This window comes from Xyrauchen texanus, chromosome 26, assembly GCF_025860055.1.
Source record: "Xyrauchen texanus isolate HMW12.3.18 chromosome 26, RBS_HiC_50CHRs, whole genome shotgun sequence".
In the NCBI taxonomy this organism is placed as follows: domain Eukaryota; kingdom Metazoa; phylum Chordata; class Actinopteri; order Cypriniformes; family Catostomidae; genus Xyrauchen; species Xyrauchen texanus.
The window spans coordinates 14227909-14250533 of NC_068301.1; the positions used below are offsets into that span (position 1 = coordinate 14227909).

The following is a 22625-nucleotide window of genomic DNA, read 5'->3' on the forward strand; positions in this document are numbered from 1 at the left end:
ACAATTTAATATAGTAAATAGCATAAACAGAAAATTCCTAAAAAATTAAATAATAAACACTTATTTAGCACTAGATTTCCTCACACAAAAGTTTAACTTTGTATAAAATAATTGAAAAAATTACATCATATTTTAAATGGTGGATAGCAGTTTCTTCTGATTTCTATTTAGTCATCAGATTTTAGTTATTTATTTTCACATCAAGAAATGTACTTATTAGGAAGAAGGAAATAACTGTACAAACAGTAATCCAGCAACCATGGAGGCCATGACCATGTTAGCAATTGCATTTACTTATAAAATACAGAATCAAACCAATTGCACATACAGTACATAGTGAACAAGTAATTTACTTAGAGCACATGTGAAACGCTTTTACTTTGAAGTTGCACTCACATGCTCGTGCAGATCCAGCACGAGCAGAAGCAATCTACTGACAGTTTAAATGGCCTGGATCGCCTGCTTGGATTGTCACAGAGTGACCATCATGATTTGTGAATCAGAGGAACTTTTGATCCTGGTCCTGAAGTTTTGAATCTGGTTGGTAGAATACATGCTTCAGAGGAAGATATTACATGAGTGCTCGACGGGAAGAAAACGCAGGATTTTCGTGAGGTTCGTGAATTACATCTGTTTAAATGAGATATCTGCATATTTGGAAATTATATAGGCCTATAATAGAAGTTGTATTGATATTTGCCTGTTTACACGTCTCAGTTGCTTCACATGCAAGCAGGCTATTTTTGCTGCCTCAAGGAGCAAATCGGCCAAACGAGAAAATAAATCGTCCGATGCCGGTAATTAAAAAAATCGGAATATCAGCTGATTTATTGGCCTCTGCGATATATCGGTCGACAACTAGTGTCTGATGGAGTGTTTTAAAGAATTTAATTCTGCAAAAAATAAAAATATTTAAATTGCATTTTAATAAGCATTGTAGTCAGTAAATAATTACTAGCTTATCTTAAAGGGATAGTTCACTCAGTGACTTTTGTATGACTTTTTTCTTCTTCTGTGCAACACAATCAGGACTGGACTTGTAATCTGGCATACCGGGCATTTTCCCGGTGGGCCAACGCATTTTGGGGCCCATCAGGGGCGGACTGGCAATCTGGAGAACCGAGTGGGCAGGTGGGTCGGCCGCGAAACGGGCGGAATGGGCCGCAATAAGCTAAAATGAGCCGCTATGCAAAACTGACCACAAAACGTTGCCGCGATATGCAGAAAAGGACAGCGAACAACCCCCCTACCCCCCCGCCAAATTTTTGGACCAGTTGCTATGTAAAACCCTGGGCTGATTTCTCTTACCAGTCCAGCCCTGAGCACAACAGAGATGTTAGTTAGCATGACGTCTTTGATCACCATTTACTTTCATTGCGTAAATTATTATTTTTTTTAAACCATGAAAGCGAATAATTACTATGGCTGTCATTAACCATTTTCAGACATATCCAGTGTGTGGGTACATCAGTAGACATGCAAAATATATTTGTTTGTTTTTTCGTTCATGTATGCATCCGTTAGCGTGATTTGCATGTCTGTTTCCAAACAGGTGTACTGCAACATGGAGTCTGCGGGGGGAGGCTGGACCGTGATCCAGAAACGTGAAGATGGCAGCGTGGACTTCCAGAGATCATGGAAAGAATATAAAATGGTACATAGCCAGATTCCTTCCCACTAACCTCTATTTCACTCTCTCTGTAATGGTGATCCATTTGGACACGATATGCATCTCTCTCTCTTTAAATCAGTGCATGTGGGTGAAATATCTTCTCAGTTCATCTGTCTTTGATTTAGACTCAAAAGAGTAAGGGATAACCGTGGCTGCCCATAGAGTAGGAAACAGATGAGTCTTTTTATTGCACCTGGAAAAGAGTCAGAAAATAAGGGATTCACCCTCCACTTAGGAAAGTTAGACTGAATGTCTGGACTAGCACATTATTTTCGTAGTCAGTGTTATTCTTTAATGGATAAAAATAAGCATTATAAAATCCAAAAGCCTTAGCTAGCATGTCAGTGCTGGCATTGTTTTTGAAGCCAAAAATATAATACTTGAATTCATTATTAAATCCTTTTTAGTAGTTTCCCCAAGAATGAAATTGTGTCATCAATAACTCATGCTTGTGTCGTTCCAAACCCTTATGACTGTCTATCCTTTGTGTATCATAAGACTATATGTTAGGCAGAATGTTAGTCTTTGTCACCATTCACATTCTTGGCATCTTTTTTCAATACAATTAAAGAGTATGAAGTCTGAGATCGTCATTATCCCTAATATCTGCTTTTTTCCCACAAGTTTATAAACTGTTTTAGCAACAAATGCCAGACACACACTGATTTTTGCCCATTAATCCGATTTCAGATTGCATGTAAACACCTTTACCAACGTTCTGGAGGAAATCCTAATCATTTTAAATATTGCATTTGCAGATTTTTAGAATAAGCTGCTTTTTGATAGTTATCAGCATATTATTGTGCATGTAAATGCACTCTCTGATTACATTTTGTAGCAAGTAATCAGTATTTTCTGCTAGATTACATTACCTTTTAAAGTAACCCTCCCACCTTTAAATAAGCAATAATTCCATTCCATAGAGTATCTATTTGATTTTTACAAAGATTAGATTCAAAAAACAATCCGTGTTGGTTTAAGAATAGCAACATTTTATTTAGCCAAGTTAGGAACACAGCCGTTGGTCAAATAAAAGCGGCTATGAGAGTAAAAATTCACCTGCCCTCAAAATAACATCTGTTGATTGACTGGATCTCAAAGTGCTGACTGATGACGTGCCTACATTTTTTATATTCCATGTGATATTAATGAGCGACAGCTCAGTTTTAAAAAGCCTTTCTCTTTGACCTGGACCTGTTTGAGGTTTGGGGGTATGGCTCATTAAGTCAGTAATAAATCTCATTCTGCAGGAGTACAAGTTATTAAAAGCCCTTTCAGATGAAAGAACCTTTTAAGTCCAGAGTCAATGCACTGCTTTCTCAATATTTTGTTTGTAATTTTCACTTTTTTTCTTAGATTGGGTCAAATAAAGTATTAGAATAACTTCACCCTTTCCTTATTGGTCCAGCCAGTCGCTATCAGCTCCATCAACATTTGTATTTCTCTTTCCCCAATCAATTTCCCTGAGGAAGATATAAAAAACTCTTCATCAGAATGGAATCAGATATTTAGACTATGGAAACATTTATTCCTAGGTTTTGGCAGTGTAAATTGGACTTTTGTCCATTACGCTCTACAGGAGAGAAGTTTTTGGACAGACTCCTTTGAATGGCTGTTACCGAAATTAAACATAGCAACCAAGTTATTGAGACAAAGCTTGCTAAGTTTCTGTTGTATAGAAAACCGCACACCCTGGAGAACATCCTGTTTCGTGATATAAAACAACACTTGATCTTCATTTTTCTCAACATTACTTATTATGTTCACTTAGGGAATTATTAGGTTTTTTTGCGTGCAAAATGCTCTACAAGGTGAGAAACATTAGGCTTCATATGCACATAGGCTAGGCTTCCATGGGGAAACCCAATCAGAGTAAAGCACTTTTGGACAAATAGATGTAGGCAGGGGGAAAACAGCCATCATGTTTCAAGCACATTACAAGGATTGTCGGAGGACAGACCCTCTCCACCCTCACAGGATGTGCTGAAAGTTAGAAGAATGTCTCGTATTTACTGCAGCTCTTGCCCATAAATCGCCTATTTTCTGTTCAACTCGTTCTCTATTCTCACCTCTCACCAGATGCGATCCCACAAGCCAGCAATTAATAAGTGAGAAGAAGTCCCTGGCCAATGTGTAATGCAATAACAGTCACATAATCTCTGATGCCTTGATCACAAGCAGCTATTGTCAAAAGCACTTTGCTTTACCAAAGTTATTTTTAATTAAATATAAACTCATATGGGCCTTTATTTAAATCAGTGGTTCTCAACTGGTGGGCCATGACCCAAAAATGGGTCAAAGATCTGTTCTGATACACTGTAAAAAACTATTTCTAAATCAGTATTTTTGTCTTGTTTTCTAATGAAATATCTGAACATCCTTGAAACAAATTAAAGAGTAAATTGCACAAGACATTAAGACTTGTTTTCAGACATTATATATTGATTTATTTATTTTTTTAATTGTTCACTGTATTGGCAAATAGATTTTTCTTATTTTGAGCATACATGTAACATATAAATTACGTGTAGGTTTGTATAAAAAATATAATATATACATTTGCCAATGGTATAAGAAAATGAAACCTAAATCAAGATATATTCTCTGAAAACTATAGTGGCCAAGTGCACAACACCACCAAATTAGCAAAGCAAATAAAAGCTGAAAAGTCAAGTCACAACACACATCATTTTAAAGCAGCTTTACAGAAAATCATGTATTAGAGTCATCATTGTGTAGTCTGATTAAATATGATTGTAAATTGTGTGTAAAAATAAATAATTAAATAATAATTGTATTTAGAACACCAGTGACAAGCTGAAGGTGACTGTGGCAAGGAACACATAACTCCATATTTGGTTAATGTTGGATAATGGAGAAAAATAACCTTGGGAGAAACCAGGTTCACTGTGGGGCCTGTTCCCCTCTGGATAAACAGCATGAATATAATGCCAATATTAGTTATTTGTGAGCAGTGCATGTCATGGTTTAAAATTAGTAAACTAAACTAAGAAAGTGATAAGGGCCAGTGTTTAAACTAAGATTAATGACGAATGTCTTTGAAGTTTATCCTGGATTAACTGCAGAAGTTCACATAGATGCACTGTCCTTTGTTAGTTGGCTGATGAAGGCTTTTGTTGGCAATTAAATGATAGTCTGTGTATTACATTTTAAGAGTGTAGTCCATCATTAGACCAAGGTGATGCAGGCAGAGATCAACTGGCAGGTCATTTCAGTGAGGTGTGTCCTAAGTCCAAGGTTCAGGCAGTGGCAAATGAAGGATCCCATTTCCATCAGTTCATCCTCTGAAGTCTATCATAATAGACTGAAGTGATGTCTGGCTGGCATCCGGTGCATTTAGTTGTCATCACTCAGAGACACATAGCAGTGGAGTCTGACACCAAGCAGGAAAGGAGCTTGATCTGGCCGGCTCTGGTAACCTCGGGATATTAATCTAATTGTGAAAAGCCTAATTGTGAGTTGAAGGATAAATTAGGTGAATGCCTGGCTAAATAGATGAATCTTTAGTCTAGACTTAAACTGAGTGAGCGTGTCTGCGTCCCAAACAGTGTTAGGGAGACTATTCCGTAATTTAGGAGCCAAATAGGAAAATGATCTACTTCCTTTTGTGCATTTTGATTTTCTAGGAACTTTTAACAGGCCAGAGTTTCACGATCATAATAAACGTGATGGAATATAGCATGGTAGAAGGTCACTTAAGTACTGCGGAGCTAGACCATTCAAATCTTTCTATGTAGTTAACAAAATGTTAAAATGAATATGAAATTTAAAAGGTAGCCAATGTAACAATGATAATATGGGGCTAATATGATCATTTTTCTTGGTTCTAGTCAGCACTCTGGCTGCTACATTTTTAAACAATTTAAGTTTATTTATTGAACTTGCTGGACATCCTCCCAGTAATGCATTACAATAATCTAGTCTTGAGGTCATGAACGCATTAATTCATTTTTCGGCATCAGCAACAGAGAGCATGTTTTGTAACTTAGCAATATTTCTGAGGTGGAAGATTTCTTTTCTACAAACATTGGACATTTGATTTTCAAAGGACAGATTGGTATAAAATGTAACACCAAATTTCTTCGCTATAGAAGACGATGTAACAATACATCCATTGAGAGACAAATTATATTTTAGCGGCTTCTTTTTAGAGGTTTTTGGTCCAATAATTAGTACCTCTGTTTTGTTGGAATTGAGTTGAATAAAATTTCTTTCCATCCAATCTTTGATTTCATTGATACACTCTGCTAATTTGGAGAACTGTGAAATTTCTTTGTGCTTCAAAGAAATATAAAGTTGGGTATCTTCGTCATAATAGCGAAACTCATTCTAAGATTACCGATAATATCTCCCAGAGGAAGCAAATATAAAGAGAAAAGCAGAGGCCCTAAAACTGATCCCTGTGGCACTCTATACATAACTTTTGTTTGATTTGACAATTCCTCAAATATAAATTGTTTGATATAGTCGATGTTTCTTTTTTGTTTTTTTTTTGACACAATTTCACTTATTAGAAGCTACAGACCAGCCTATTTAGGCATATGCCAACTAGGACTGGTTGCATGACATGCCCTAATCCTCGAAAACCATGAAAAATATACACAGTTTTAAAGAATTTATGACTCCAAATACATCAAATAGAGCAGGGTTCAGCAACCTTTTTGACATGGAGTGCCAATTTTTTATTTCCCTTTTTATTGGGCTTTGCCAAAAACAAGCTCATGTATGTGATTTTCTGAAGTTTGAGTTCACTTGTGAAAATGTTTCTATTTTGCATTTTTCTACATTAATTGTTTATTTTTAATTACAAAGAATATTATCAGCATAACAGTTTGAGTGAAACGTTTGTGCAAAACCTCCATGTGATAAAGTCTTGCAAGTGAATTTTCACTGAGCATCTTATGAAAGTTCTTTAATGAAAGAAAACCTGTCCAAAATTACTTAACAGAGTTAATGTCACATATTTGATTTTCTTACTCCTCTCTCAATGTTGCTGGCATGCCAGTGATTACCCCAGCATTGGCACAGGTGCCATAGGTTGCCAACACCTACAATAGAGTTTCAATTGCAACAAGGATAAATATGATTTGTGCCAACCACAATGTCTTTTGTGCTGTGAATCACTGGCTGCAGAGACCATAAAACTATTGAAATTCAAGATATATAATGTGTTAGAAACACATCTCTCAAGCTTGTTAGGCATCTGAACACATCATAATATATTATTAAAATATAGTTTATGGAAATATTAATACATTTCAATGTTTGATTTTAGGGATATTTTAGTTTAATTTTGCACAACAAAAGTGTTGCTTCTCTGATGGTTTAACACATGATGTCCAATGTAAAATCAGGGTCCTGAAGCTAAAACAGTTAAGAACCACTGATTTAGAGGATAAACGAATGTGTATGTCTCGAATACGGTCAGTGCTCCTACAGTACATTCTATGGCCTGCATTGAAATTTTTCTCATTTGGCTGGAGCTTGAAGGATTGCAGGGAAAGGTACACTAATTACAGATGTTGATTATTCAGGCCACCCTATAGATTTGTGGTGGATTCATGCTGGGATATGGTTGTGTTACACTGTACTGTAATTGTTGCTGTCGCTAGCACCTGCACTGCATTATGACATGTTTTAGAAGCATTTCTTCAGCTGTTTTAATGAGCTGAATGGATACATTACATATATGGAAATAGTTCCAAAAATCTTGCTTTTGGATGTTTTTTTTTTCTTGTGTGAGTAATACAACAGAACTTATACAACAGTTAGTTGGTCCTCTAATCTGATTGGAAAAGAATCATTTCAAAAGAGCTAATATTTCTTATAACTGTTTGTATCACTGAATGGTGACTTACGGGACAGTCATACAGGAACTATACCTATATAACTATACCTATAAGTTAGATTCTATATCTGGTTGTGCATTGCTCATTAGCGTTACACGAAAAATCTTTACATTTTATTGTAAATGTAATGTCATAATGCTGTTTTTTCTCACAGTTGTTCCTGATGTAATGCTGCTGTTTAACATCAAAACATCATAAACGTGACTAACCGACTTTTTTGGAAATCTGTAATTAATATCTACTGAAAATTATGAATTGTGAAATTAATTCCTGTGTTGATTATATGCTTGAAATATATCGGACAGGATTTTCTTTCCCATTCCCTCATCCAAGACCTCCCATGACCCGACTTGATACTTATTCTGACCCAGAGTCCACCCTCTCTGTTCCAGGGCTTTGGGAGTGTGTCGGCCGAACACTGGCTGGGAAACGAGTTTGTGCACATTCTGACCAATCAGAGGCAGTATGCTCTCCGTGTGGAGCTGACAGACTGGGACAGACACCAAGCTTTTTCTCAGTATGACTGTTTCCACATCAACAGTGAAAAACATAACTACAGGTATTTTCAAAATTTTTCATTCTATCATTTGTGTGAATGTTTTTAATTATTTTAGTAATGCATTGGTCCAAGGAAAATGTATTGCTCAACAGCTCATTAATCATTTTAGATACTGTCAAACACACTTATTGCTGATCAATTGCTCATTGGTATCATTGGAATTTATAAGCTTTTTCCTCACCAGTTATATACACATCCAAGGTTATAAATGGGTGTTACAATTCATAAACATTGATTTTGCATAGAATTTTACATAGAATGTTGCAACAATCAAAATGTGGGGACAAAAGAAATATGCCCTCATAATAAATATTATTAGTTTTTTTATTTGTAATTTTTTTTAATATTTCTTAAAATTAAATTCTAGTCCTAGATAAGTATTCTAACTATTCAGATGAAGAATGTATTTTAATAATGTATTTGAAATAACACAGTTCTCTATAAAAAAAAAATATGGTCAGAACCCTTCCATTAAATGTTGCTGAAAATGATGCTATACACATGATACAGCTAATTGAATTAAATTCAATGTTAAAACAGGTCAAATACATCTAACCTTGGTTTAATTTATCTTAATAAGTAAGACAAGATTATACACTCATTGAACACTTTATTAGGAATGCTATGGTCCTAACAAAGTGCTCGACTTGGTCTTCTGCTCTTTAAGCCCATCTGCCTGCATTCTGAGATGCTATTCTGCTCACTATAATTGTAAAGAGTGGTTATCTGAGTTACCGTAGCCTTTCTGACAGCTCCAACCAGTCTGGCCATTCTCAGTTGACCTCACTTATTAACAAGGCATTTCTGACCACAGAACTGCCACTCACTGGATGTTTTTTGTTTTTTGGATCATTCGGAGTAAACTCTAGAGACTGTTGTGTGTGAAAATCCCAGGAAATCATCAGTTACAGACATACTCAAACCAGGTCATCTGGCACCAACAATCATGCCACGTTCATGATTCACCAAGATAAAAACTTTTCCACATTCTGATGGTTTATGGCAGTACTACTCAACATGTGGCCTGCTTGACACATGCGGCCCTTGAGCGATCTTTTGCGGCCCATGTTATGATATCATCATCAGAAATATATTTATCAGCATCTATGAAATCTGTATGACTTGTGAGATGTCCATTTTCATGAGGATTTACACTAATACTCTACATTGATGAATCACATTAGAGAGGGAATCCTGCAATACGATGTGTTACAAATAAATAAATACATAAAAAACAATAAATAATATCTGAGCTCGGCTGATGTTATGAGAGCGGCGGTCGGTCAACACGTGTTCATAAAAAGTACAATGCGCTCAGACGGAGTCTGTCAATTACCTTAGCATACAATCCACTTGAATGCAGCACGAATCACATCTGAAATTGAAAGTGTAGAATTCTAGTAAAAAAGTCAAGGACTTAAATATTGATCTGTCACTCATCCACAGAGCTGAGATATTTTTTTTCTAAATAATCATCATTTGTCTTCATCAGAAGAAAGTTATACACATCTGGGTTGGCATGAAGGTGAACAAATGTTGAGAGAATTTTCAGTTTTAGGTGAACTATCCCATAAGAGTGTGGCCCTCTAGGGTAAAGGGATCCAGCTTTGCGTTCTCTGACCTGGTTTATGGTGAACATTAACTGTAGCTCCTGACCCGTATCTGAAGGATTTGATGTATTGCATGGCTGCCACATGATTGGCTAATTAGATAATCACATGAATAAGTAGGTGTATAGGTCATAATAAAGTGCTCAGTTAGGGTATATTAATCATTCAAAGAAATCTGATATTTCTTGACAGAGATGTTGGGGTATCAGTGAAAAAACAGGCGTTGAAGATGAAAATGCTCATATATCACCCTTTCTTCGTCTGTATGTTATGGCACACAACAATGATGTATGGTCACATCAATATGTCACATTTTATATGTGGAAATATCATCGATGAGATGATGAAAGTGTTATTATCCCCTTTGCCCAACGTTAAGTTCCTTTGTTCATTCACATTGATACTCGCTGTGGGATGTATTAATGCTATTCATGGGTAAAACTATTTGTTTTGAGTTAATCTGAGGTGGATTTGGTGTTATGTGTCCCCAAGAGCTGCATTAAAAGCCAAGCATTTGTCAACCACTTTTTTTGCCTTTCTTATTTTAAACTAAGGTTCAGATTTATTTTAGAAAATGGTCTTTGTTCACTGCACATGTAGTTTATGCATGTGCGGGTAGCGTGGACAAACACTCTCTCACACACTCTGCTTCAAATCTTTACATGGGCTCAATTTTTGTGGTAGCGCTAAGCACAGTTTAACTACTGTACCCAGCATCTTATAAAACTTTCATGAGAGTGCTGGCACAAAGCGCAATTTGTTAATTTCCTGAGAAATAGTTAATTGCACTAAGACGTTTGAGAACCATGTCTGTTTTCAGTGGTAAAGTCTAAAATCAGTTCCTGCATTTACATTGTGGATATTCCACCAATAAAGTTGATGTCCAAACTCTGAAAATATAGTGGAATATCAAATGATGTTTCTGAAAATCACTGTTGTAGCGGTGTATGAAATAAAACATTTTGTTAAACTTTCTAGAGGTTATGGTTTATTTTTCAATAAATATGGGCCAAGTACCAAAGGTGCTGTAGCACCTATTGTTTTCATTAGTATTATTGTTATTAGGGGCCAAGCACCGAGGTGGTCATGAATAGCCCCCATACCAAATTTGGGGTCTCTAGGACATACTGTGTAGTGCCACCACCATGTCAAAAATGAACTTTTCTGTAGTGCATATCTTTTGAGCCATTTGTACTAGAAATACAATTCTTTATGCAACTGATTACACTCCTCCGAAGAACCCCATACATTCAAAGTCTGCTCATTACAGTGGCCACAATCTAGAATTGTCGTTTATAAATTTTTTGCTACTCTTCCTTGAAATTTGTCTTAGTTGTCCCAACAATGGCTCAAAATAATCTCCAGACCAAGTTGCACAGATTGAACAATATGGAATTTTGATTTTCAACTCAGTGCCACCTATGGGTCAAAAGATGTTAAAAGGGCTATTTTTGCCTTGAGGTTTGTGTCTGCAGGCAATGAAAATTTTAATGATTCCAAATTATCTCATATCAACCATACTGTCCCTCAGCCAAAGTGAATTTTATTAAGAAGTGACATCTTTTAAAAGCATTGTCAGATTTAAAATAAATTTGGTATGCATCATTGACATTGTGTCCTGAAGAGAACTGAGCAGTTTGGAGACAGAGTCACATATAGTCAAAAAGATAACCTACACTTGTGTCCTGAATATAAACTGTGGATGACTCTTTGCTATTGCTGAGCTATGGCAACCAAATGGCTCTGTATGTTAAACACTTAACTATAGTTCCAAAGGTTGTGGGTAAGATCCCTGGCCCTGCAAGTCTTGCAAAAGACATTTCTGTAGTTCTGGTGATTTTATATTGTGCTAACTGGGTTGCTGGTGTTTTCCACAAACACATTCTGATTTTGATCTTTGTTGAAAATTGATATGAATACACTCAGTCCAGTGGCTGAGTGGAGCACTGGTTAGAACCGTCAAATGTAAAATGGAAGGTTCCTGGTTTGATACCACATCTGCAAGTCACGCATTAGACATGTGAAGTTCTGGAGATTTTTGTATTGTGCTTACTGAATGGAAGCGGTCTTTTCTCCAATCAAATATTAATTTGCATCTTTATTGAAACGTTAAATGAATATACATTTTTTGTTGACTGCAATGTTGTGGCTGTGTGGTGCAGTGCCGTACCCCCTATGGACCATATATAGGAAAATGATTAAATTTGGCAGACTGATAGGGATGGTCATGAATAGCCCACATACCAAATTTGGGGTCGTCTCTAAGGCATACTCTATAGCACCACCACCATGTCAAAAATTCACTTTTCATTTGTGCATATATTTTGAACCTTTTGTTCAAAAAACAAATTTATTTTTGCATCTGATTACTCTGCTCCTGATGATTCAAATGGACCAGTATACAATAAAACCCACAATCTTGGATTATGATGTTTATCGTTTTCCACTGCTATTCTTTCAAACATTGCCCAATTCTGCCAAGCAAGATCTCAAAATAATATCCAGAGCCTTACATTTTGTATACATATCAATTGTGATTTTTGTCTGTGTTTAAAAGTTTAGGCATTGCAAAGTTAATTTGGTCAAGGGCTATTTATCCGCAATGGTTTGTCGTATTGAAACAAAACTTGGTATGCTTCATGAAGACCATGATCTGTGGGTACATGCTAAGTTTGGTTGCAACACCACCAATGGGTAAAGAAATAGAAATATAGCTGTTTTTGCCTGTAACTTTTGAGCCCTATGTCATAAAATCATGTGGTTGGTTTCTGTGGATTCACTGGGTTAAAGCGTTGGTGTATAGTTTCAAGGGTCATAAGTTTGATTCCCACTTGGACCAGTGTTAGAGTTGATATTATATTGTACTGGAGGTCTTTGTATTGTGGTTACTGAAAAATTGCTGGGCTTTTTACCAATAACATTTTTATTTTGATCTTTGATGAAAGTCTCATAAACATGACATTTGTAATGGTGACTGCTTTGCTTGTCTGTAAAAAAATACTTTTTTATCTTAGTATGTTCCTTTTGATGGCTGTTAGCCCAGCAGCTGAGCAGAACAGTGGTTAGAGCCATAACATTTCAAACATGAAATCCTGGTTTGATCCTGACTTGTGTGTGCATAGTGCTGTGCAGTGTTCCCCATGTTTGTGCTCTGTAGTTGTTGCTTGCAGCTACTGTATATTTATTATTATAATGTTTATATCTGAAAATGTATTTATGGTCTAATTTGTATAGGTATCTTTCCACCTGTTGACTTAGAGTGATTTTTAAGTTACTGCAAAAGGCCTTGATGGAAGAAGTTGGAGAGCATAACATTTTTGGATTTGAGGAGGTGATTATGTATGATTTTAAACGCATCATTATTTTGATTATATTTTTATTTCATTAAAAGTTTATGTTGTATTTTGATGTGAATATTCAAAGCAAAATAGACCGGTAGAAGTGAAAAGTATGCAAAAATCCCTTGATTCACAGCCTAACCTAAAGACCAATACATTCACTATTTAAACTAGCCATGATTTGTGTGTCAGTTTATTAAAATGATCAATAATCCTTACATTTTCCATGATTTAAAGGATCCTGCCTCCAAATCCTGCAATTCTAAGAACCACATTTTCCACATGTATAAAAGGAGCGTGTCACTGTCATAGAAATATGCCTGACATTCAACAGCGAGACAGATAATGCACAAAAGAACATAACTCATAACATAATATTTCTATTCTTCTAATTCACTGCATACAGTCCATTTATACTACCAACTTCTTATGAATATGCTGTCCTTGTTTATATGTCTGGTGCTTGACAGGAAATTGACTATATAATAGGATGCAGATGGTGCAATTATAGGAGCAGAACCTCAGAATTAAATTGCACTTGACCCAGCCCATTAGCAATTGGTGCACGCAATTTCGCCAAGACCACTTGTGTCTAGACTTAGTGCATGCTTGCACAAAAATACCAAAGCTTCTTGTCCATGCCCACTAACTTTGCACATATGATGTACAGTATATGCGTACTCTCTTAAAATAGGGCCCTACACCTTAAAAACCCATAAAATCTAAATTGGAGTGCTGTGACTTGTTTGTCACAATCCATTTCACATGTCCTGACCCAACTTCCTGTTTCAATAGGAAATGCGTCAAAACAGGAAGAAAGAAAATCTATTTTGTGGGGTCTTTAAAGGTGGACTTAGCTCCGTGGCATCTTGCACACTTGGCTAGCCTAGTGCTGGTGAAGAGTTTCAGGAATCTAATCAGCAGTCTCATCACTAAAAATAGATTTGTTCTCTCAAACTGTTGTGGTATGGTAATCATACACTGCTTCTAGGGAATGCTGGCCAAAACAAACCCTTTCTTTGGCCCAACACAAAGTGTGCAAGAGGTTGCCACCTCTGGCAAGTCAGATTTCACCTTCAGATTCCAATCTTAATCAATCAGTGACAACCTTTCTAGCTTGTTTTTATAAAGACCACAACCAGTAGATGTAGTAAAAAGATATCTAGTATGTTCCCAGCAGGATGCTTGAAACTGCCCAAGCACACATATATTAGTACATGTGCATTATACATATACTGTACAGTGGGATCCAAATTCTGAGACTACACTGAAAATCACTTGCATACCCACCACTATAGTCTATGTAGAGACACGACACATAAAGGCATTTCAAAATTCTTGACAGACATTTGCTGCCCAACATTCTAAATGTGTGTTCATGAATACACAAAGGATCATTTAAAACTTAACATATTATGTAGCACAAGCATTTCTATTTATTAGAATCAACGGTGGAGATTTTCCAGTCAGGAAATGTTTGCCTGGCTGCTAGCCACTTCTATTTGCCTAAATTGAAAGAGAGTATGTATAGTATTATAACAGCAGTATTGTACAGAGAAACAGAGGAACATAATCCCATAATCTAAATCATGAAAAGGACTAACTGTCAATTTTATTACAGTTATTCGGCCCTACTGATTTCCAAAGTACATACAGAGTAAAGTTTGATGTGAGCAAATAGCACTTGGCTGAAAGTATATCATGCTCAGCTCAATAAATTACAAATAATGAAGATCTTTTTCCGTTCTTTTTTTCACATGACATGACAGGAGGAAGCAGGAACTGGTTTGATACTTACAAAGACACACTGATTTCTATCCCTCTCACTCTCTGGCATCCCCTTATCCTTTATCTCTGAAGATCTGCTGATTGGGCAACTCAGCGCGAGGCGTATATCCTCACAGCCCGGCCACGTCCTCCTCCTTGTCACGTACCCAAACTCCCGATTCAGGCCATGAAACCTTTGGCCTGACTTACTTCCCCCTACCTTCCTGGAGGGGAGGAGTTGTCCTTTCAGCCGTTCCACCACCGGCTGGTGTTCCCCACCTCCTGGGAACCTGGGGAGGATCAGGTGAGGGAGAGGAGAGAGAGAAAGAGAGTGGGAGAGACCGAAAGAGGGAGAGGGGAGAGAGAAAGAGAGTGGGAGAGCCAGAATGAGAGAGAGGGAGAGAGAGAGAGAGAGAGAGGGAGGGAGGGAGAGAGAGAAAAGAAAAGAAAAGAAAAGAAAAGAAAAGAAGCCTGGTTCCTGACCACGCCACCATTCGGTCCTCAGCCAGCTGTCCAGCTATCCTCCGCGATGCTGAGCGATGGCACTGGATTTCGCCTCTTGGCAGACAGCAGTAGGCTCCTCTGCCTCCTGGCAGATGGCAGCAGGCCAGTAAGTGGCAGCGGGCCAATCAACTGGCGGATGGCTGTGGGCTTCTCTGCCTCCTGGCGAACCAATCCAGTACCATCAAACCAATCCTATTCTCGGTGTTGCGATCCTCCTTCAGCGATGAGGGCTCTCTGACGGCACGTCTTCCTCCAATCCCGGTTTCGGCACCTGTGTGGCAGACAAACCTTTTGTTCATTGGGAAAGGAGGAAGCAGGAACCGGGTTAACACTCACAAAGATTTTAATTAGATACCAACATAAAACTGAAACACAATGACACATTGATGCAGACACACAGAGTCCACATACGCATCTCTCTCTCTCTGGCGTCCCTGGCTCCTCCTTTATCTCTCTCCCACTGATTGTGAAACTCAGCACCGGGCATGCATCCTCGCGGCCCGGCCTCACCCTCCTCTTCGTTATATCAAGTTTCGTCAAAACATTTTTGGTATGTGAGGGCAGTGAGGTGAGGTGTGATCTAACAAATCAGTTAGCATTATTAGACAGTAATATTACAAAAGCATATTAGTTTTGAAATCTTTATAATTTCAATAGTAAATCGTAAATCGTATTCATCTATAATGAATTACTTTTACTTTAAACATCCTAGCCACTGCAATGCAGTGCTCTTCATTTTGACCCTTCAATAATTATTTAAATCAAGGATGTTTTAACCATACAAATGAAAACCTACAAAAATACGAAAACCTCACCATTGTGTGGAAAAAATAACATTTGCAAATCTTTTTTTTTTTCTGAAGTCATGTGCATTCTTTTGGTAAACCACAAGTATAGATATTTACAGCTGTCACAATGTAATGTTATATGCCTTGGTGGTGCTAACTGATCACAGCTTTGCCCTCACACAATTTTCCTCTCAACGTTAGTTTAAATACTTGGGGTTGTGCAATGGAAAGTAACAGTAACTGGTTTAGGTATTACTGAACGTGCAGAATTTAAGTAGAGAAAGAGAACCCTGCCAGTGACATGGGAGAAACATGGGGTTTCTTACTGTCTCTGTCCCACAGTCTTATCAATTTTGACTAGTGGCAAATACAGATCAGTAACTACATCATGCAATTTACTGGTGATGTTACAGTTATTGGTTTACAGACAACAATGAAACTGCATATAAAAGTGGCAAGGTAATGCAACCATTCAGCCCTAAATGTTAATTTAATAAAATATTGTAGACAGTGCACACAAAGGGACTCGTATTTTGATTTGCATTTGCAAAGTAACATTGGATACTATCAGATGTTCCAATTCCTTTCAAATCTTAATTCAACCATAAACACTAAAGTCATGTTGCCTACTTAAATGGTTCAAGAGAGAATTTTCATTCTGTAAAGTGTAAATATAACCATTTCTAATTCTGCAACACAAATAACAATGTTAATTTCTTATATACTGGACTGATATGTTTAATTGATTGAACGATCTGATCTGCTATATACAACTGCATTTGTTTTTGTTCCAGAGTGGGCAACTGTCCACTGTCCATATGTCTATATGTTTTTTTTTTTTTTTTACTTTCTTTATTGTGAAGCATCCTTGAGCTATGGAAATGCACTATATCAATTGTATTATTATTATTATAAAACTAAATCATAGACTTAATAGATTGAAAATCATTTAAGAAGGAATATTGATCTAACTGACCTGAACCACCTACTAGTCATACCAGCTTTACACAAGTGCAATATTTTTTCCAATTATGCTGTATAGAATATTTGGAGAAACAGCATATTTTTCAGACGTTTATTAATTGTTGACTGCTGTTTTTTTTTTTTTTTGTAATATTCAGTTTAGTGATGCCATGTTTATTTCAATTTATATTATGAAATGTTAACTGATGTCATATAAACATTTGCATCTTTTGGGATTATGTGTGGTATATTTTCCTACACTTTAATGTTATTATCTCAATTTTTATATAATATTTTTTGTAATAGAGAAAATTGTTATTGAGAATTCTATTGAGAAAATTACAATATAGAATGATGGAAATTACCCATTACTCTACTATGATTTCCATAATGCGGTTGAAGAATTTGAGTTTGCTGGTGAAATTTACTGGCTCTTGTTACAATGATGTTTACACAACTTATGGATCCTGAAGCTCAGTTTCAGGGAGTGTAACAATCAGCTTAATGGATCTGGAGCGTAATTGCTTCAAAAGCTCAACATTGTCATAATGTTAGATTGGCAGCTAGACTATACTCCACATTACTATATCTAATCATCTTATCATACTCTATATTACATTGCCAATCCCCCCAAGCAGAAGCATTTTATCCAGCTCCTTTAAGAAGCCACTTAAGGTAAATTGAAAATTATATTTAATCGTAATTCCAAGTGAATTAGATTTTTGCTTTGTATGGAAGGTTTACAACAGCCAGCTGGGGGGTTGAATGTTCCTGAAGGGACCTGACAGTGCCGTATGCCACTGACCCAGCTCCAATGCCAACAGCACAGACAGACACTGAGTCTCCGCCTGTGTTTACACAGCAGCTCTGTATATTTGATGGAGTGAAGTGTTTGTGAACAGTGAGAAGTTTGTGAGAGAATATGTGTTTGTAGGTAGAATGTGCATTCAATTAATGGTTCACCCAAAACTAAAAATCCTATCATTATTTACTCACCTTCATATCATAACAAAACTTTAAACTGTTATTTTTATCCCTGGAACACAAAAGACATTTTTGAAGAATCAGTTCTTGTCAAGCTACAATAAAAGTAGTCCATACCTGTTATATTCGCAGTCTTCTAAAGCTAAACGATAGCGTTGTGAGAGAAACAGACTGACATTTAAGTCATTACTCACTGATAATCTTCATCTTCACCAAATCTCGAGTTTAACCCCTCGTACACAAGTCTACATTCAAAAGTATGCATTGATTTCAGTGATGCCATGACATGTTTTTGGAACGAAATGAGAGTGAGTAATGATGTCAGAATTTAAACTTTTGGGTGAGTTAACCCTTTAAGCCTAACCCCCGAATTTCAAATTAATTTGAAAAGTAGCAATAACATATGGAGCTGCTATTTATCTTAACGTGGACATAATACAACCAGAAAGAGGCTGCAGTAAAGAGAAGGAGAGGGAATGAGGTACAAAGTAACTTGTGAACAGCAAGTTTCAAGCCAAGAGAAATTCTTTGGGTTGGAATTACTCACAGGAACAGCGATATTTGCCTATTTTATTGTTCGCAATGTCCTTGACTTTGTTTTTAAAGTCTTACTTAGAAATACATGGTCTACTTTTCAGTGCTTTGCTGTCCAGTATATAGAGTGAAGAAAACAAAACTTCTCGATTCAGAACATTTATAAAGAAAAAAAGGATAAAAGGATCACATGACATGATAAAGATAGCAGAGAGGTTAACAGCATTACTTTGAAAAGATAAAATGCCTAAATACATAAATTGTGAACATTTGGCTTTTAAAACCATTCCCTGTGGTTTCAATAAAGTACTGGACCCTTGAAATATGTTACCAACATCACTTTATCTAATACCATGAGTGATTTAGCATATGCACAGACACAAGTGAGGTCACACAGCAATATGGTTTGTGCCTGCTACCTGAGAAGAACTACTTGGCACTATATATTTATTCTTGCAGGAAATGCTACTGTATATATTTATATAATATCTGTCTCCTACCTCCTACCAAGTTTTAAATCCCCAGATTTTGCTTTATGGTAAAGCAAAGATCTCTTCAGCTGTGGCTGATGTGAATTGTGTTTGGAGGTCTTGACACACAGTGCTGAAGGATTGCGCTCAGCTCAAGTCTACAGAGACTATCAACATCGCAAGGTTCATCCAAAGTGCTGTCAGCAAAAGGGTGCGCAGACAAACTTCAAAAGTCTTCTTTATGAACAGTCAACCTTTGTACATTATTTTTATAACCAAATTAGGTCAAAAAGTAATAACGGTGAAATACATTTTAGGACATAGCACTTTCTTGTGAATGGAATTTCACATGAAGTGATCTGCATCTGCTAATGTGTTGTTCAGTGTACAAAAAAAAAAAAAATGTATATGTATATATATATATATATATATATATATATATATATATAAAGATATATAAAGATATATCACTGTTGCAGCATCACTGCATGTTTCAGATGAGATGTGACACATAAAAGGTGTACAGCAGGAGCTAACCATTAGTCCCTCTCAGGAGTGGGCCTCACGCTTATCGCAGTGTACTTAGATGGGTTTTGACATGTCCCACAGCCATAAAGAGGAAAGTTGATTTAAGTCTTTATTTTTAAGCTTTGGCTCAGAATTCTGGTTTGACCAAAAGGGACACATGAACCCCTATGGCACGTGTGAATTAAAGCACTCAAGTTCAGCTTTTTACACAGCTGTAAAAGAGCCATGTTAGTACTCCCTGCTTCAGCCCCCTTCACAGGCTGTGATGTTGACCAGCAGTTTAGGCATGTAAAGAAATAGAGCTAACTCATTATGATTATTTTGTTTATCAGAAAGGGTAATTGGTTCATATTCATTGGAAAAACATTGGTGATACAAAATATATATAAATATTCAAAACTATTTAAAAGAGTTCTCATCAAAAAATCCTCAACATGTCAGTTTGTCCAGATACTCAGGTGACATTTCACATCACACTTCCTATAGCACTTGCCATAGATGTGGCTGTCTTTTCGGGCACATCTCACGCACCTTACAGTCTAGCTGATCCCACAAAAGTTCAGTGGGGTTAAGATCCATAACACTCTTTTCAAATGATCTGTTACCCAATGTCTGTTTGTCCTTGCCCACTCTTACCTTTTCTTTTTGTTTTTCTGTTTCAAAAGTGGTTTTTCTTTGTAATTCTCCCCATAAGAACTGCACCCCTGAGTCTTCTCTTTACTGTTGTACATGAAACTGTTGTTGAGCGGGTAGAATTCAATGAAGCTGTCAGCTGAGGACATGTGATGTGTCTATTTCTCAAACTAGAGACTCTGATGTACTTATCCTCTTGTTTAGTTGTACTTCTGGCCTTCCACATCTCTTTCTGTTCTTGTTAGAGCCAGTTGTCCTTTGTCTTTGAAGAATGTAGTATACACCTTTGTATGAAATAATTTAGATAACACCTTGCAATTTCAAGCATTGTATAGCTGTCATTCCTCAAAACCACATGGACCTTAAGACGTGCCAGTCTATTGCATACTGTGGCAACTCAAATACAAACACAATTACAAATACAAGACAATATTAAGCTTCATTTAATGAACCAAATAGCTTTCAGCTGTGTTTGATATAATGGCAAGTGGCATTTCTAGTACCAAATTGGCAATTTAGTATGATTACTCAAGGATAAGGTGTTGGAGTGATGCTGGAAATGGGGTCTGTCTAGATTTGATCCAAAATGACTTTTTTCAAATAGTGATGATGCTGTTTTTTAAATCAGTAATGTCCTGACTATACTTTACCACTAGTGTATATAATATTTTTATAATTTTACATATATATTTATTAGAGCAGTATTAATCTGGCACAGGATCTTAATAAGGTTGGCAGCATTAACATTTTACGTATACATTTACACTATGTACAAGCTAACTAGAAAACACTTTATGTTTACTTTATGAGTAAAATTCATAATGAACATCAACTTGTAACTAAATATTTCACAAAAAAAATAAGACATAGGGGATATCTGCACAGGGACTCAAATTAATTAAAGCATTTTTTGAATCCGGTTCATTTACAAGAACCATCTGAATAAACTGATTCACCAAATAGAAGCATACTTCTTAATGCTACATATGAAAGAGAGAGAGAGAGAGGACATAGGAGAGCATGTTTGATTAAAGCCTCTCTGACTTGGCTGTAAAGCTACATGTGCAAGACAATGTGAACAATGACAATGTTGTGGCATTTAGATTAAAAGTTACACTATTTTAAAACTGCTGAACTACTGTCACTATACTGAAGAAGAAAAAAACGAAACCAAAAATATATATACAGTGTATATACAGTATATATATATATATATATATATATATATATATATATATATATATATATATATATATATAGTTATTGTTACTACTTAGTAAGTTACTTCCCTACACTGCAAGCTATACTCAAATGTCATTTGAAACCAATACATAAACTAGAAAAATCTTAACCATACATTCTCTTTTACTCTGAATAACTGTCCCACATCCGGTGAGGAACACTAACAAACTGCCATAATTTCGAATGAGGAACATAAGATGACCGGGCACCTCCCCTGGGTTCTGTTGTGAAAGACCAAATAAATCTCATTCCATTCTCACTTTTCAGCAGAGCCTGTCCTAGTACATCTTGCTTGGTGCAGATTCTGCAAAAGTTCAATAAGGCTGGTAAGAAGAAGCTTAGAGGAACTGTGTCGGCCATACAGATGTTTGAGCTCAGAGTAAAAGGAAAACCGTAGTGACATGCAAAAACATTAGCGAGACAATAGAGTAACTAAACACACAGGAAACCATCAGCACCAAGATGGAAAATAGGGATAAATTACTCAAATATGGTGTTTTCTAGTTTTATTAGTTTATATTTAGTATACATTTATTTGTTCATTATAATGTTGTCACCCTAATTGTTTCAATTCAATCTAAATAAGTATATAATCATCTAAAATAATTTAATCTTTAAACAAGTTCAGTGTAGTTAGCTACTTCTTGTTAGTAACTTGTAGTGTAGCTACAAAACTACACTTAAAAAAAATCCTGTTAAATTAATTAAAAAAAAAAAACTGGCAGCTGTGGTTGCCAAAAAATTCTCTGTAAAAAATACGGTAACCACGCATCTGGCTTTACGGGATGTAATTTTGATGCTTGTATATTTTACAGTGCATTACCATTTATATTATTAAATTATATAAACTTAATACTTTAACCTTCTGAATCTGTACAAATCTGCTTTTCACTTTATAATGTTATGTTACTCACCGTAGTATATACAGAAATGCACATGATGACATGAAGTTCATCAATTAGTGGCCTTTCCAAGAGCAATGACCAATAAATATGCACAGGCAGTACTCTAAACATCATCAGGGTAACACATGTGAAATTAAAATAAGCAATAAACATTAACTAAACTACATAAAATATAACACAGAACACACCAATGTAGATATACGATATTAAAAATAAGAAGAAACAACTTTTAATAAAATATACCCATAAAAATATAAA

At 36.2% G+C, this 22625-nt stretch overlaps 1 protein-coding gene across 2 annotated transcripts in view; it reads left to right on the forward strand.

Annotated features, from left to right (window-relative positions):
• angpt1 (angiopoietin 1) overlaps positions 1–22625 on the forward strand; it is an 89348-nt gene that overhangs the window by 48619 nt on the left and 18104 nt on the right. For both annotated transcript variants that reach the window (XM_052093612.1, XM_052093613.1), the window contains exons 6-7: positions 1553–1654; positions 7935–8101. In XM_052093612.1, coding sequence (XP_051949572.1) covers positions 1553–1654; positions 7935–8101 — 269 coding nt within the window. The remainder of the gene's footprint in view (positions 1–1552; positions 1655–7934; positions 8102–22625) is intronic.